Source organism: Chiloscyllium plagiosum, unplaced genomic scaffold (assembly GCF_037043375.1).
Source record: "Chiloscyllium plagiosum isolate Xiang-an unplaced genomic scaffold, Cpla_swu_hap1 HiC_scaffold_13, whole genome shotgun sequence".
In the NCBI taxonomy this organism is placed as follows: Eukaryota; Metazoa; Chordata; class Chondrichthyes; order Orectolobiformes; family Hemiscylliidae; genus Chiloscyllium; species Chiloscyllium plagiosum.
The window spans coordinates 44,195,595-44,208,701 of NW_028270151.1; the positions used below are offsets into that span (position 1 = coordinate 44,195,595).

General features: G+C 42.9%; 1 protein-coding gene across 2 annotated transcripts in view; it reads left to right on the top strand.

Annotated features, from left to right (window-relative positions):
- The window catches only part of mfsd8l1 (major facilitator superfamily domain containing 8-like 1), a 68,208-nt gene that overhangs the window by 46,924 nt on the left and 8,177 nt on the right, over positions 1-13,107 (top strand). For both annotated transcript variants that reach the window (XR_006313401.2, XM_043702254.2), the window contains exon 11: positions 6,852-6,982. Coding sequence is in view for 1 of the 2 variants with exons in the window: in XM_043702254.2 (XP_043558189.1) it covers positions 6,852-6,982 (131 nt within the window). In the remaining variant the exon portion in view is untranslated. The remainder of the gene's footprint in view (positions 1-6,851; positions 6,983-13,107) is intronic.

Here is a 13,107-nt window from a genome sequence, read left to right on the forward strand (position 1 = left end):
GACTTTCATTTTTAAATTTGTGTTAACTGGTGCAGAGGTAGTTAAAGTTTGTTGATGCTCATATTTTCAATGATGTTATTCCTCATGCGGTGAAGTGCTGGAAATGAAGTTCCACTATTCCCTGAAAGGTCATAGTAGTTCAGGATTTTAATGAAGTGTGCAAAAGTCACCCAATTTACCTGCCTTGTTAGACCCAGCTTGACAGTAAAACAAAAGACCAGGTTTCTGTACTTAAGAAGTTCTATTTGATACAAGTAATTAGATTTTAGCTGCAGGTAAAGACCTAAGAATGGTTGATATATAACTCTTAGTTAGAACCCTAACTCCTATAAGATCATAAGATTTAGGAGTTGAGTGAGGCCATTTGGTCCATCAGGTCTGCTTCACCATTTGATCATGACTGACATGTTTCTCAACCCCATTCTCCTGCCTTCTCCCTGTAACTTTTGATCGTCTTACCAATCAAGAATCTATCTGTCTCTGCCTTAAGTATACTCAATGATGTGACCTCTGCAGCAATGAACTCCACAGATTCACCATCCTCTGGTTGAAGAAATTCCTCCTCATCCCAGTTCTAAAGTGTCGTCCCTTCATTGAGGCTGTGCTGTTGGGTCTCATACTAGTGGAAACATCTTATCCACATCCACACTATCCAGGCCGATCAGTATTCTGTAAGTTTCAATCAGATCACCCCTCGTCCTAAACTCCACCAAATATAGATCCAGAGTCCTGAACCACTCCACATCCTCAGGATCATCCTTGTAAATCTTCTCTGGAGCCACACCAAAGCCAGAACATCCATCTTTAGATATGGGGCCCAAAACTGCTCACACTATTCCAAATAAAGTTCCTCTAGCAGACAAAATGAATTATTATTGTGTTTGGAGTGAAAAATTGGAAAAGCAATTCAATGGTCCCTGTTTACAGGATTTAAAAGGATGATTTGTTCTGTTTACCGAGATTTGCAGATTTTCAACCTTGCTTCAGGTACTTTCACTTCCCTTGCAGGAGGTTTGGAGCAACTAGTTCACAAATTATGAAGTTTTTGACCTATTGGTTAAAAGCCCAGCAATGTTGGAGAGAAAATAAACTGGCTTGCTTTAGGTATGTTTCTGTGCGGCGATAGAGAGAAAGCATCTTCCCTTTCATGGCTTCAAGCCAGATTGTTCACGTCCATGGAACTGTTCAGCTGCTGAGGAGTCAATCACAAGGTTATTGATAGATAAAAGGCTATTGATTAGTCTTCAATAGATGGTCAGCACTCCACAGAGCTGTTAGCCACTTGTTGCTGGCCAAGTCTCACTTTATGGAGCAAGTGAGGACTGTAGATGCTAGAGATCAGAGTTGAGAGTGGGTGTTGGAAAAGCACAGCAGGTTAGGCAGCATCGGAGGAGCAGGAGAATCGATGTTTCGGGCAAGAGCCGAATGAGGCTTGTGAGCCGAGGGGGTGGAGAGATAAATGGGAAGGGGGGTGGGCTGGGGGGGTAAGGTAGTGCACACTCCTTGATGTCAGTTTGTTTGCAATTAACCTAACTTGACGAATTGACAAGGAGCAGTGTGAACAACACCTAAAATGTGTTAGTTACCTGATTTCGAGATGTGTAGCAAACCCTTTCATAATGTTTGGTTCTTAAAGCAATCCTTTTCCCGTTCAGTACACAACCAAAAATCCAGAAAGAAATGTAGAAAAATATGGTTTTTACAGTGAAGATTTACTGTGTTGGAGTAGAGTTTGAAGTAAGCAGTTCAGTGCATTAGAAACAAAGGTAAAAGAGAAAAAAGAACTGTTGCTACCTAGTGACATGAATCCAATTTAGTCATAGAGCTGTACAGTATGGAAACAGACCCTTTGGTCTAACGCGCCCATGCCGACCAGTCATTCTAAATTAATCTAGTCCCATTTGCTAGCATTTGGCCCATACATGCACCACCCTCTGTGTGAAGAAGTTGCCACTTAGGTGCCTTTTAAATCTTTCCCCTCTCACCTTAAACATATGCCCTCTAGATTTGGGCTTCCCTACCCTGGGGGAGAGACCTTGGCTGTTCACCCTATCCATGCCCCACATGATTTTATAAACTTCTGTAAGGTCACCCCTCAATCTCTGATGCTCCAGGGAAAATAGACCCAGCCTATTCAGTCTTTCCCTATAGCTCAAATCCTCCAGCCCTGGCAACATCCTTGTAAATCTTTTCTGAACTCTTAAGCTTCATAACATCCTTCCCTTAGGAGGGAGACCAGAATTGCACACAGTATTCCCAAACTGTCCTAAACAACTGCAACATGACCCCCTAACTCCAATACTCAATGCACTGACCAATAAAGGCAAATATAGCACACACCACCTTAACTATCCTATCTACCTGTGCCTCCACTTTCAAGGAGCTATGAACCTGCACTCCAAGGTCTCAGCAACACTTTTCAGGATCTTGCCATTAAGTGTATGTGCCCTGCCCTGACTGCCGTTCCAAAATGCAGCATTTCACAATTATCTAAATTAAACTCGCTCTGCCACTCCTTGCTTCATTGGCACATCTGATCAAGGTCCTTTTTTTACTCTAAGGTAACATTCTTTGCTGTCCACGACACCACCAATTTTGGTGTCATCTGCAAACTTACTAACCATACCTCCTGTGTTCACATCCAAATTATTTATATAAATGATGAAAAGCAGTGGACCTGCATCAATCCTTGCAGCACACCGCTGGTCACAGGCCTCCAGGCTGAAAAGCAACCCTCCATCACCACCCTCTGTCTCCTACTCTTGAGCCAGTTATGTATCCAAATGGCTAGTTCTCCCTTGAGTCTGTGATCTAACCTTGTGAACCATTCTACCATGAGGACCCTATCGAATGCCTTGTTGAAATCTATATTGACCATGTCCACCTCTCTACCTTCTTTAATCCTCTTCTTTATTTCCTCAAAAAACTCAATCATGTTTGTGCATGGGCAATCATGTCTCACTATCGTCGAAAGTCAGAACCAGCCAGAATGAAAAGTTGATGTTAATATACCAGTCTTCAAAACCAGGCTGGGAAAAATGTTTTGAGTAGCTTAAAAAAACTCCAGAAGCAGTAAACTGCTGGAAGCTAGGTATGGGAAACTCGTATGTTTTCCCTACAACTGTTTAGAAGATCCAAAAGAAGGATACTTCAGAAACCATCTAAAGCCGTAACAACTAATCAAGATATTTTAAAGTGGAGACATAGCAGTAGCCATTACTGAGATTTAAGTAAGAGAAATTTAAGGTTGTTCTTGAGGGTAAAGGAATTGTAGCTTTTCTTCTGGTATTTGTATTAAGGCCATTACAGATATTTCTTCTATGATGTAATTTAATTTTATCTTTTCTGTGTAGTGAACTTTGATTTTTTTTTTTGCTAAAAGTAAATAGAGAGCCTCTTAATACGTTCAATGACTGACAACTATTTTATGCAAGGCAACTCTCACTTCACGATCTGACTTTCCCAGTATTACCATCAGCTGGGATCATGATTTTATCACCAATTATTCCAAAAGTCCTTTTAACATTATTAGCACCACATTTTAAGAATTTGTGTTTAATAATGCAATTTTGAACTTGTAAACCGTGGTGTTGTTTCACTAATTAGACGAAGGAAAGCCACTTACATCATCCATGTGCAAAGTAATGTCATCAGCAGTAGGGCTTCTTGTGGCATCATTTCATTCCCAACTCTTATCTATAAATAAAGTAGCCCATGGTAGAGGATTGTAGGACCAGACTGATCATGCTTGGCTTGTTCTGACATAGCCACTAATATTTAAAACAGCTACAACGAAACAATTAGTTACATAGCTGACAAAATAGTTTTCTATCACAGGATTCTGGATGTTAACTGTCAATAGTTTGAGGAAGGGAAGTCTTTTTTTGTATCATTCTGTCATGCAGTCCTTTGATATTGATATTGTGCTTAAGTCTTCATTATCAAGGTGAACCAGAAGCAGGAGGAAGGGAAAATGATGAGGGGAAGATGGTGTTTCAGTCTTGACAACCCTCAGAAGAGTTCTGCTTAAGGAAGCAGCAGTTTAGTCAGGAAATGTGGAAGGATCTATTTATCTAGTTTGCATCTTCACAAATGCAAACTAGATATTTCTTGACATTAAACTTCAATAAAAGTAGTTTTGTTGCATGAAACAGCATGCCAGGTTGGATAATTTGTGCAAATTTATTTATTCCCACTGAGCTTATTCCTAGTGCTTGTAAACTGTTCTTAAACGGATCCTAGTAGTTGTAACAGGGGGATACCTGAGGTCTTCTGAAATTTGAATCTGCAGGCCCAGGGTAATTAATTTGCCAGTTGGTATTTCCCTATTATTACACTCCACTTTCATGCACACTTTCAACAGACTCCTATAGCATCTTAAGGGTAATAAACTAGGGATCTTCAGGGCCCAGGGAAATACGTAGATATTCTCACTGAGGTTGTTAAACTTCCACAGTACAAGAGTTTTAAGAGCTGTCTTTTTACATGCCTGCACTAAGCAGATACCTAATTGCAGCATGCAATCCAAACATGCTCCTTTTTTGTTACAACCACGTAGCAATTCAATATCCAATATGCCACTTTCTTTTTCAAATTGAGTACTATCTTTCTGGCCCATTTATTCCAGTATCTCTGTTGTCTGTTTTAAAGAGCATTCAGTTTTATATTTGAGTCCAGGTCCCCCTTATACCTGATTTGAGGTCTGACGTTTACCTCGTGGTAAGATGTTCCCCATATCTGAGCCGATCCAAGGCTTATAGGCTAGAGAGATATTGCTCGATTGGCTTTGCTAATATAAATTTATAGCAGTGCCAGAACCTGAATTGTTTTTTTTATTCATTCATAGGATGAGGGCGTCAATGGCTAGGCCAGCATTTATTGCCCATCCCTAGTTAAGAATCAACCACATTGCTGTAGGTCTGGAGTCACATGTAGGCCAGACCACATAAGGAAGGTAGTTTCCTTCCCTAAAGGACATGAGTGAACCAGATGGGTTTTTCCCCAACAATTGACCGTGGATTCATGGTCATCATCAGAAACTTAATTCTGGAAATTTATTGAATTTAAATTCCACCATCTGCCGTGGCAGGATTTGAACCTAGGTCCCAGGACATTACCTGGGTCTCTGGATCAACAGTCCTGTGATAATTCCACTTGGCCATTATCCTCTCGTGTTCTGTAGGGCCCATTGGCTTTAAATGTTCTGTCTTTTAGCGCTAACTTTTCTGTACTTTGTGTAAAAACTGGCCCTTGTCAGTAAATTGCAACTAGACCATGTTTTCCCAAACTCTTAAAATGCAGGTTGTAATTTTTAATTATGGTATTTCTAAAATAATGCAAACTTTGTTTGAGAAGGTAGTTTACATTCTTGGCGGAAGTGAGGACTGCAGATGCTGGAGATCAGAGCTTAAAAATTTTGTTGCTGGAAAAGCGCAGCAGGTCAGGCAGCATCACAGGAACAGGAGAATCGGCGCTATCTTGTGCTCCCACGAGAAGGTTGAACAGTTCATCCACTTTACTAACATCTTCCACCCCAACCTCAAATTTACCTGAACCATCTCAGACTCCTCCCTCGCCTTCCTAGACCTCTCCGTTTCTATCTCTGACAACCGACTCAACATGGACGTTTACTATAAACCGACTGACTCCCACAGCTATCTAGAATACACCTCCTCCCACCCTGCCCCCTGTAAAACGCCATCCCATATTCCCAATTCCTTCACCTTCGCCGCATCTGCTCCCAGGAGGACCAATTCCAATACCGAACAACCCAAATGGCCTCCTTCTTCAAAACCGCAATTTCCCCTCAGATGTGGTTGACTATGCTCTCCACCACATCTCCTCCACTTCCCGCCCCTCCAATCGCCACCAGCACAGAACCCCACTGGTCCTCACCTAGCACCCCACCAACCTCCAGATACATCGTATCATCCTTCATCATTTCTGCCATCTCCAAACAGACCCCACCACCAAGGATATATTTCCCTCCCCACCCCTATCAGCGTTCCGGAAAGACCACTCCCTCCGCGACTCCCTCGTCAGATCCACATACCCACCAACCCAACCTCTACTCCCGGCACCTTCCCCTCCAACCGCAAGAAATGCAAAACGTGCGCCCACACCTTCCCCCTCACTTCCCTCCAAGGCCCCAAGGGATCCTTCCATATCCATCAGAAATTCATCTGCACCTGCACACACATCATTTACTGCATCCGCTGCACCCGATGTGGCCTCCTCTACATTTGGGAGACAGGCCACCTACTTGCGGAACATTTCAGAGAACACTTCTGGGACACACGCACCAACCAACCCAATCGTCCCGTGGCTGAACACTTTAACTCCCCCTCTCACTCCGTCAAGGACATGCAGGTCCTTGGCCTCCTCCATCGCCAGACCATGGCAACACGACACCTGGAGGAAAAGCACCTCATCTTCTGCCCAAGAACCCTCCAACCACAAGGGATGAATGCAGATTTCTCCAGCTTTCTCATTTCCCCTCCCCCCACCTTTTCTCAGTCCCAACCCTCAGACTCAGCACCGCCTTCTTGACCTGCAATCTTCTTCCTGACTTCTCCACCCCCACTCCCTCTCCAGTCTATCACCCTCACCTTAACCTCCTTCCACCTATCGTATTCCCCACGCCCCTCCCCCAAGTCCCTCCTCCCTACCTTTTATCTTGGCCTGCTTGGCACACCCTCCTCATTCCTGAAGAAGGGCTTATACCCGAAACGTCGATTCTCCTGTTACTTTGATGCTGCCTGACCTGCTGCGCTTTTCCAACAACACATTTTAAGTTTACCTTCCTGTTCTCCATGAATGACTAAATCCCATTGCATCCTTTTCCTTTGCAGGATTCAGTCAAGGATTGCGCCGTTCAATTGGAGGACTTGCCACAATATTGGGGCCCATGTGGGCAGGCGGTTTAACTAATAACCTTTACATAATGTTGGGAGTCATGATGGGTCTTCTGACACTTCTGACTGTAAGTTAAATGGAATTAGGAATAGTTACTGTTTCTTGATGTAATTTCTGGTTTGTAAATTGGAAAATCAGCTGCTAATACAAATTTTCCTTTTACTTTACCAATCTCAATAGTTATGTCAATAAATACAGACCAAAAAAAATACAGCTTTCCACAGTGAAGTCAAATGCTTTGTACATTAAGACTTCACATCCTGCCTCAAATCCATTATATTGCTTTGCACTTTGAAGTGTCAGAGACATTTCAGTTCTGCTGTTGACCACAGAAAAACTGTGCAGTGGGTAGCAGCTGGGAACTTGAAGCCTCAGCTGATGTTTTGTAATTCCCACCTTTGGACGAGGATCACAAGTACAACTTTAGAATCTGTGCTAAACTTCTAAGTTTCAACTAATGAACTTTGGACTTTGCTGCTCTATTGTAGATCAACTGTTTGCTTAGTCATCAGAGAATCCTGTGGATTCATTTCTATCTGTGATATTGCAGACTAGTTAATTTTTTGATAAATAACGTGGGTCAGAGCATAAGTAAACTTTTCTGTTTTAATAATGGATTGAAGAGTGCATAAACTAACTTATTAACATCTGAAGGTTTGTGTTAAAATTTAGAAAGCAATATAACATAGAACAAAGAACATAGAAAAGTACAGCACAGAACAGGCCCTTTGGCCCACGATGTAGTGCAGTGGTTTAATCCTAATGTAAAATATAATAACTTAACCTACGCACCCCTCAACTCACTGCAATCCATGTGCCTGTCCAGCAGTCGCTTAAATGTCCCTAATGACTCTGCTTTCATCACCACCACTGGCAATGCATTCCATGTATTCACAACTCTCTGCATAAAGAACCTACCTCTGACATCTCCTCTATACCTTTCTCCTAATATTTTAAAACTATGACCCCATGTACCAGTCAATCCAGCCCTGGAGAAAAGTCTCTGGCTATTGACTCTATCTATTCCTCTCATTATCTTGTGTACCTCGATCAGGTCTCGTCTCTTCCTCCTCCTCTCCTCTCCAGAGAGAAAAGTCCATGTTTATTCAACCTTTCTTAATAAGCCAAGTCCTCTAGTCCAGGCAGTATCCTGGTAAACCTTCTTTGCATCCTCTCCAAAGCCTCTATATCTTTCCTATAGTATGGCGACCAGAGATGGACACAATATTCTAAGTGTGGTCTCACCAGGAATTTGTAGAGCTTTAGCAAAACTTCGCGGCTCTTAAACTCGATCCCCATGTTAATGAAAGCCAAAATACCATTAGCTTTCTTATAACCCTGTCCACTTGGGTGACAACTTTGAGGGATCTATGTACTTGCACACCCAGATCCCTCTGTTCCTCCACACTGCCAAGAATCCTGCCTTTAATCCTATATTCGGCATTCGAGTTCGACCTTCCAAAATGCATCACTTCGCATTTATCCAGGCTGAACTCCATCTACCATTTCTCAGCCAAGCTCTGCATCCTACCTATATTGTGCTGTAGCCTGCAATAGCCTTCGATACTATCGACAACACCTCCAACCTTTGTGTCCTCTGCAAATTTACTAACCAATCCCTCGACCTCCTCATCCAAGTCATTTATAAAAACTACAAAGAGCAAAGGCCCAGGAACAGAGCCCTCTGGGACCCCGCTCATCACTGACCTCCAGGCAGAATACTTTCCATCTACAACTACTCTCTGCTTTCTGTCAGACTATTCAAAAATAGCCTGATATTGTCGTGCTCACAAAAATTATATTTTCCAGCATATGATCAGGACTCCTTCATCAACTATTCCTGAGTATGTTCTGTTCTTTTGGAAGAACAGACTGACTGAAGTGGTGGCACAATATTGAACATTCACTGCCCCTCACTTTACACAGTTTCGTTACCTGCACGTCTACGTCCTCATGAGGTTGACCCCAGATTTCCCTTCACAGCCCCACTGAGTCATGTGGTCCTTCCAATAGGTGGAGAATTTCTATTATAGTGCAATTCATCTTTTTTTGTTGTTCTGTGTGGAATACAAGGTACTGTTAGGAGGGAGTGATCCTGAAAAATTCAAGATTGACTCAGGGCTCCATCAAGACTGGTAACATTAGATTAGACATAGGCAAGGGAACCATCTGTACCTCTAGCCCCTTCCAAAAATACCCTGAAAGCCTTCTCTGCATTTTTCTTGAACAGAACCAGACTGGACTTTGTTCTCACATAGAACATAGAACAATACAGCACAGAACAGGCCCTTCGGCCCACAATGTTGTGCCGAACATTTGTCCTAGCTTAAGCACCCATCCATGTACCTATCCAATTGCCGCTTAAAGGTCAAAGATTCTGACTCTACCACTCCCACAGGCAGCGCATTCCATGCCCCCACCACTCTCTGGGTAAAGAACCCACCCCTGACATCTCCCCTTGTAACACACTGTTGTACCCGGGGAAAAAGTTTCTGACTGTCTACTCTATCTATTCCTCTGATCATCTAATAAACCTCTATCATGTCACCACCTCATCCTTCGCCGTTCCAATGAGAAAAGGCCTAGCACTCTCAACCTATCCTCGTACGACCTATTCTCCATTCCAGGCAACATCCTGGTAAATCTTCTCTGCACCCTCTCCAGAGCTTCCACATCTTTCCTAAAGTGAGGCGACCAGAACTGCACACAGTACTCCAAATGTGGCCTAACCAAAGTCCTGTACAGTTGCAACATCACTTCACGACTCTTGAATTCAATCCCTCTGCTAATGAACGCTAATACACCATAGGCCGCCTTACAAGCTCTATCCACCTGAGTGGCAACTTTCAAAGACCTATGAACATAGACCCCAAGATCCCTTTGTTCCTCCACCTCACTAAGAACCCTACCGTTAACCCTGTATTCCGCATTCTTATTTGTCTTTCCAAAATGGACAACCTCACACTTGACAGGGTTGAACTCCATCTGCCACTCCTCAGCCCAGCTCTGCATTATATCCAAGTCCCTTTGCAGCTGACAAGAGCCCTCCTCACTATCCACAACTCCACCAATCTTCGTATCATCTGCAAATTTACTGACCCACCCTTCAACTCCCTCATCCAAGTCATTAATAAAAATTACGAACAGCAGAGGACCCAGAACTGATCCCTGCGGAACTCCACTTGTAACTGGGCTCCAGGCTGAATATTTACCATCTACCACCACTCTCTGACTTTGACCGGTTAGCCAGTTTTCTATCCAATTGGCCAAATTTCCCTCTATCCCATGCCTCCTGACTTTCCGCATAAGCCTACCATGGGGAACCTTATCAAATGCCTTACTAAAATCCATGTATACTACCATCCACTGCTCTACTCTCATCCACGTGCTTGGTCACCTCCTCAAAGAATTCAATCAGACTTGTAAGGCAAGACCTACCCTTCACAACTCCGTGCTGGCTGTCCCTAATCAAGCAGTGCCTTTCCAGATACTCATAAATCCTATCCCTCAGTACCCTTTCCATTACTTTACCTACCACCGAAGTAAGACTAACTGGCCTGTAATTCCCGGGGTTATCCCTATTCCCTTTTTTGAACAGGGGCACAACATTCGCCACTCTCCAGTCCCCTGGTACCACCCCCGTTGACAGTGAAGATGAAAAGATCATTGCCAACGGTACTGCAATTTCCTCTCTTGCTTCCCACATAATCCTAGGATATATCCCATCAGGCCCGGGGGACTTGTCTATCCTCAAGTTGTTCAAAATGTCCAACACATCTTCCTTCCTAACATGTATCTCCTCTAGCTTACCAGTCCGTTTCACACTCTCCTCTTCAACAATACGGTTCCTCTCATTCGTAAATACTGAAGAAAAGTACTCATTCAAGACCTCTCCTATCTCTTCCGACTCAATACACAGTCTCCCACTACTGTCCTTGATCGGACCTACCCTCGTTCTCGTCATTCTCATGTTTCTCACATATGCATAAAATGCCTTTGGGTTATCCTTGATCCTATCCGCCAGAGATTTTTCATGCCCTCTCTTGGTTCTCCTAATCCCTTTCTTCAGGTCCCTTCTGGCTATCCTGTATCCCTCCACTGCTCTGTCTGAACCCTGTTTCTTCAACCTTGTGTAAGCCTCCTTCTTCCTCTTTACAAGACATTCAACCTCCCTCGTCAACCAAGGTTCCCTCACACGACCATTTCTTTCCTGCCTGACCGGTACATACATATCAAGGACACGTCGTATCTGTTCCTTGAAAAAGTTCCACATTTCCACGACATCCTTCCCCGACAGCCTATGCTCCCAACTTATGCTCCTCAGATCCTGTCTTACAGCATCGTAATTACCCTTCCCCCAATTGTAAAACCTACCCTGTTGCACGCCCCTATCTCTCTCCATAACCAAGGTGAAAGTCACAGAATTGTGGTCACCATCACCAAAATGTTCACCCACTAACAAGCCCATCACTTGTCCCGGTTCATTACCGAGTACCAAATCCAAAATGGCGTCCCCTCTGGTCGGACAATCTACATACTGTGTTAGAAAAGCTTCCTGGACACACTGCACAAACACCGCCCCATCCAATCTACTTTATCTACTCACATTGCTCTTTTTGACTCTACTCACTTCATCCAATTAAAAGGTGTGTTATAGGAGCTCATTTGGGTCCCAGCTAGACTTGAGAATTTATTTTTAAGCTGCACGTGCCATTTTGTGAGATTAATGGAAAATGTTTTGCTCTAGTCTTACACCAATCTCCTTCATTGTCCCTATATCTAGCACCTTAATGACTGTTTCCTATTCTCATGTTCAACTGGAATATTGAATCAGCATTGTCATTAATTGCAATGCTTCCCTCATCTTCGCATCCATTGACTCAGTTGATACCTATAATAAGTGTGTTCAGACCTCTCTACAGCTATCTTTCTGTAAGGCCTCTTCCATTTCCTGTTTCTTCAGGTTTTTTTTGCATCTTTTCTAATGGTACTACTTTCCATGTTAGTGCTTTTGATATGTCTCCCTTTGTCCTCAAACAAGGGTTCTCCTGTTTGACAAGACTGTTGAACATGTCTGTTCTGTTTCCCAATGCTCTCCTTTCCTCCCAGAATCTAAATTGGGCTCCCATTGTTCTCACCTTCCAACTAACCAGACACCATATTCAATAGATCATCTTCCACCACTTGCAGTGCAGCAGCAGCCACTGTTTCCTTTGCCTTCTTTCCCTTTGTTCTCCTTTCAGCATTCTAAAGGAACCATTCCTTAATCCACTCCTAAATCAACCACAGTAGCTCGTCCCTTGCCCATATCATATTCACAAGCAGGTGTAGAAGTTACAAACTAACTTGCTTTGTCTCCTCCCTTCCTATATTTCAGGACTGCATCTACTCCAGGTGGAACAATGTTTTTCTTTTGTTTGCAATTTGATGTATTGTAGGCACTTTGCATGACAGGGACTCCATTATACTTTTCAGAACATCTCTATTCAGTCTGCAAACATGACCCTTTAAGCTTCCAGTTGCCTGTCATTTTAATTCTCCACGCCAGTCTGTTTCTGACCACTTTTGCTCTTGACCTCCTACACTGCTTCAATGAAGTTCAACGTTCACTTGAGGAACAGGAATTTGACAGCCAACATTTCACTCAACAGTTACAGGTCGGATTTCTGCCCTAGGTTTTTCAGATGGCAGATGTTGATGATTCTGTTGTTCTCAAGTAAACCTTGCCAAGAAGATTCCTCTTTGTTTTTTTTTGTCCTGCTTTTAAGTTTGCGCCACCTCCCTTTGTCATTTAATCATTCTTGTGTTTCATGCTATCATAGGCTTTTTGTTTTCTTTTTATTCCTTCTCCCATCCCTTTCCATTATCTCTGTATGCTTAAAGCCTATTATACTGCTAATTTTTTCCAGTCCAAGAATATTTCCCAGAAATATTAACTCAGCTAGTCACAAAGTAAAGAGAAACGCACTTAGTATTTTCTACTTTTATTTCTGGGAATTAAAATTATTTGATTACTGCTTCCTGCGCTCCCTTAGCTGATCAGGCACCGAATGTAATGTCCATCACAACAAATCATTCAGTCACATACTCCTGACCAAAATGACTGAGTCTTAAAGCCCATAGCTAACAAAGTACATGACAGCATTGGTAGGTGTTCTTAGCCTTTGTGGAGGTAAAAGAACCTTCTTTGTA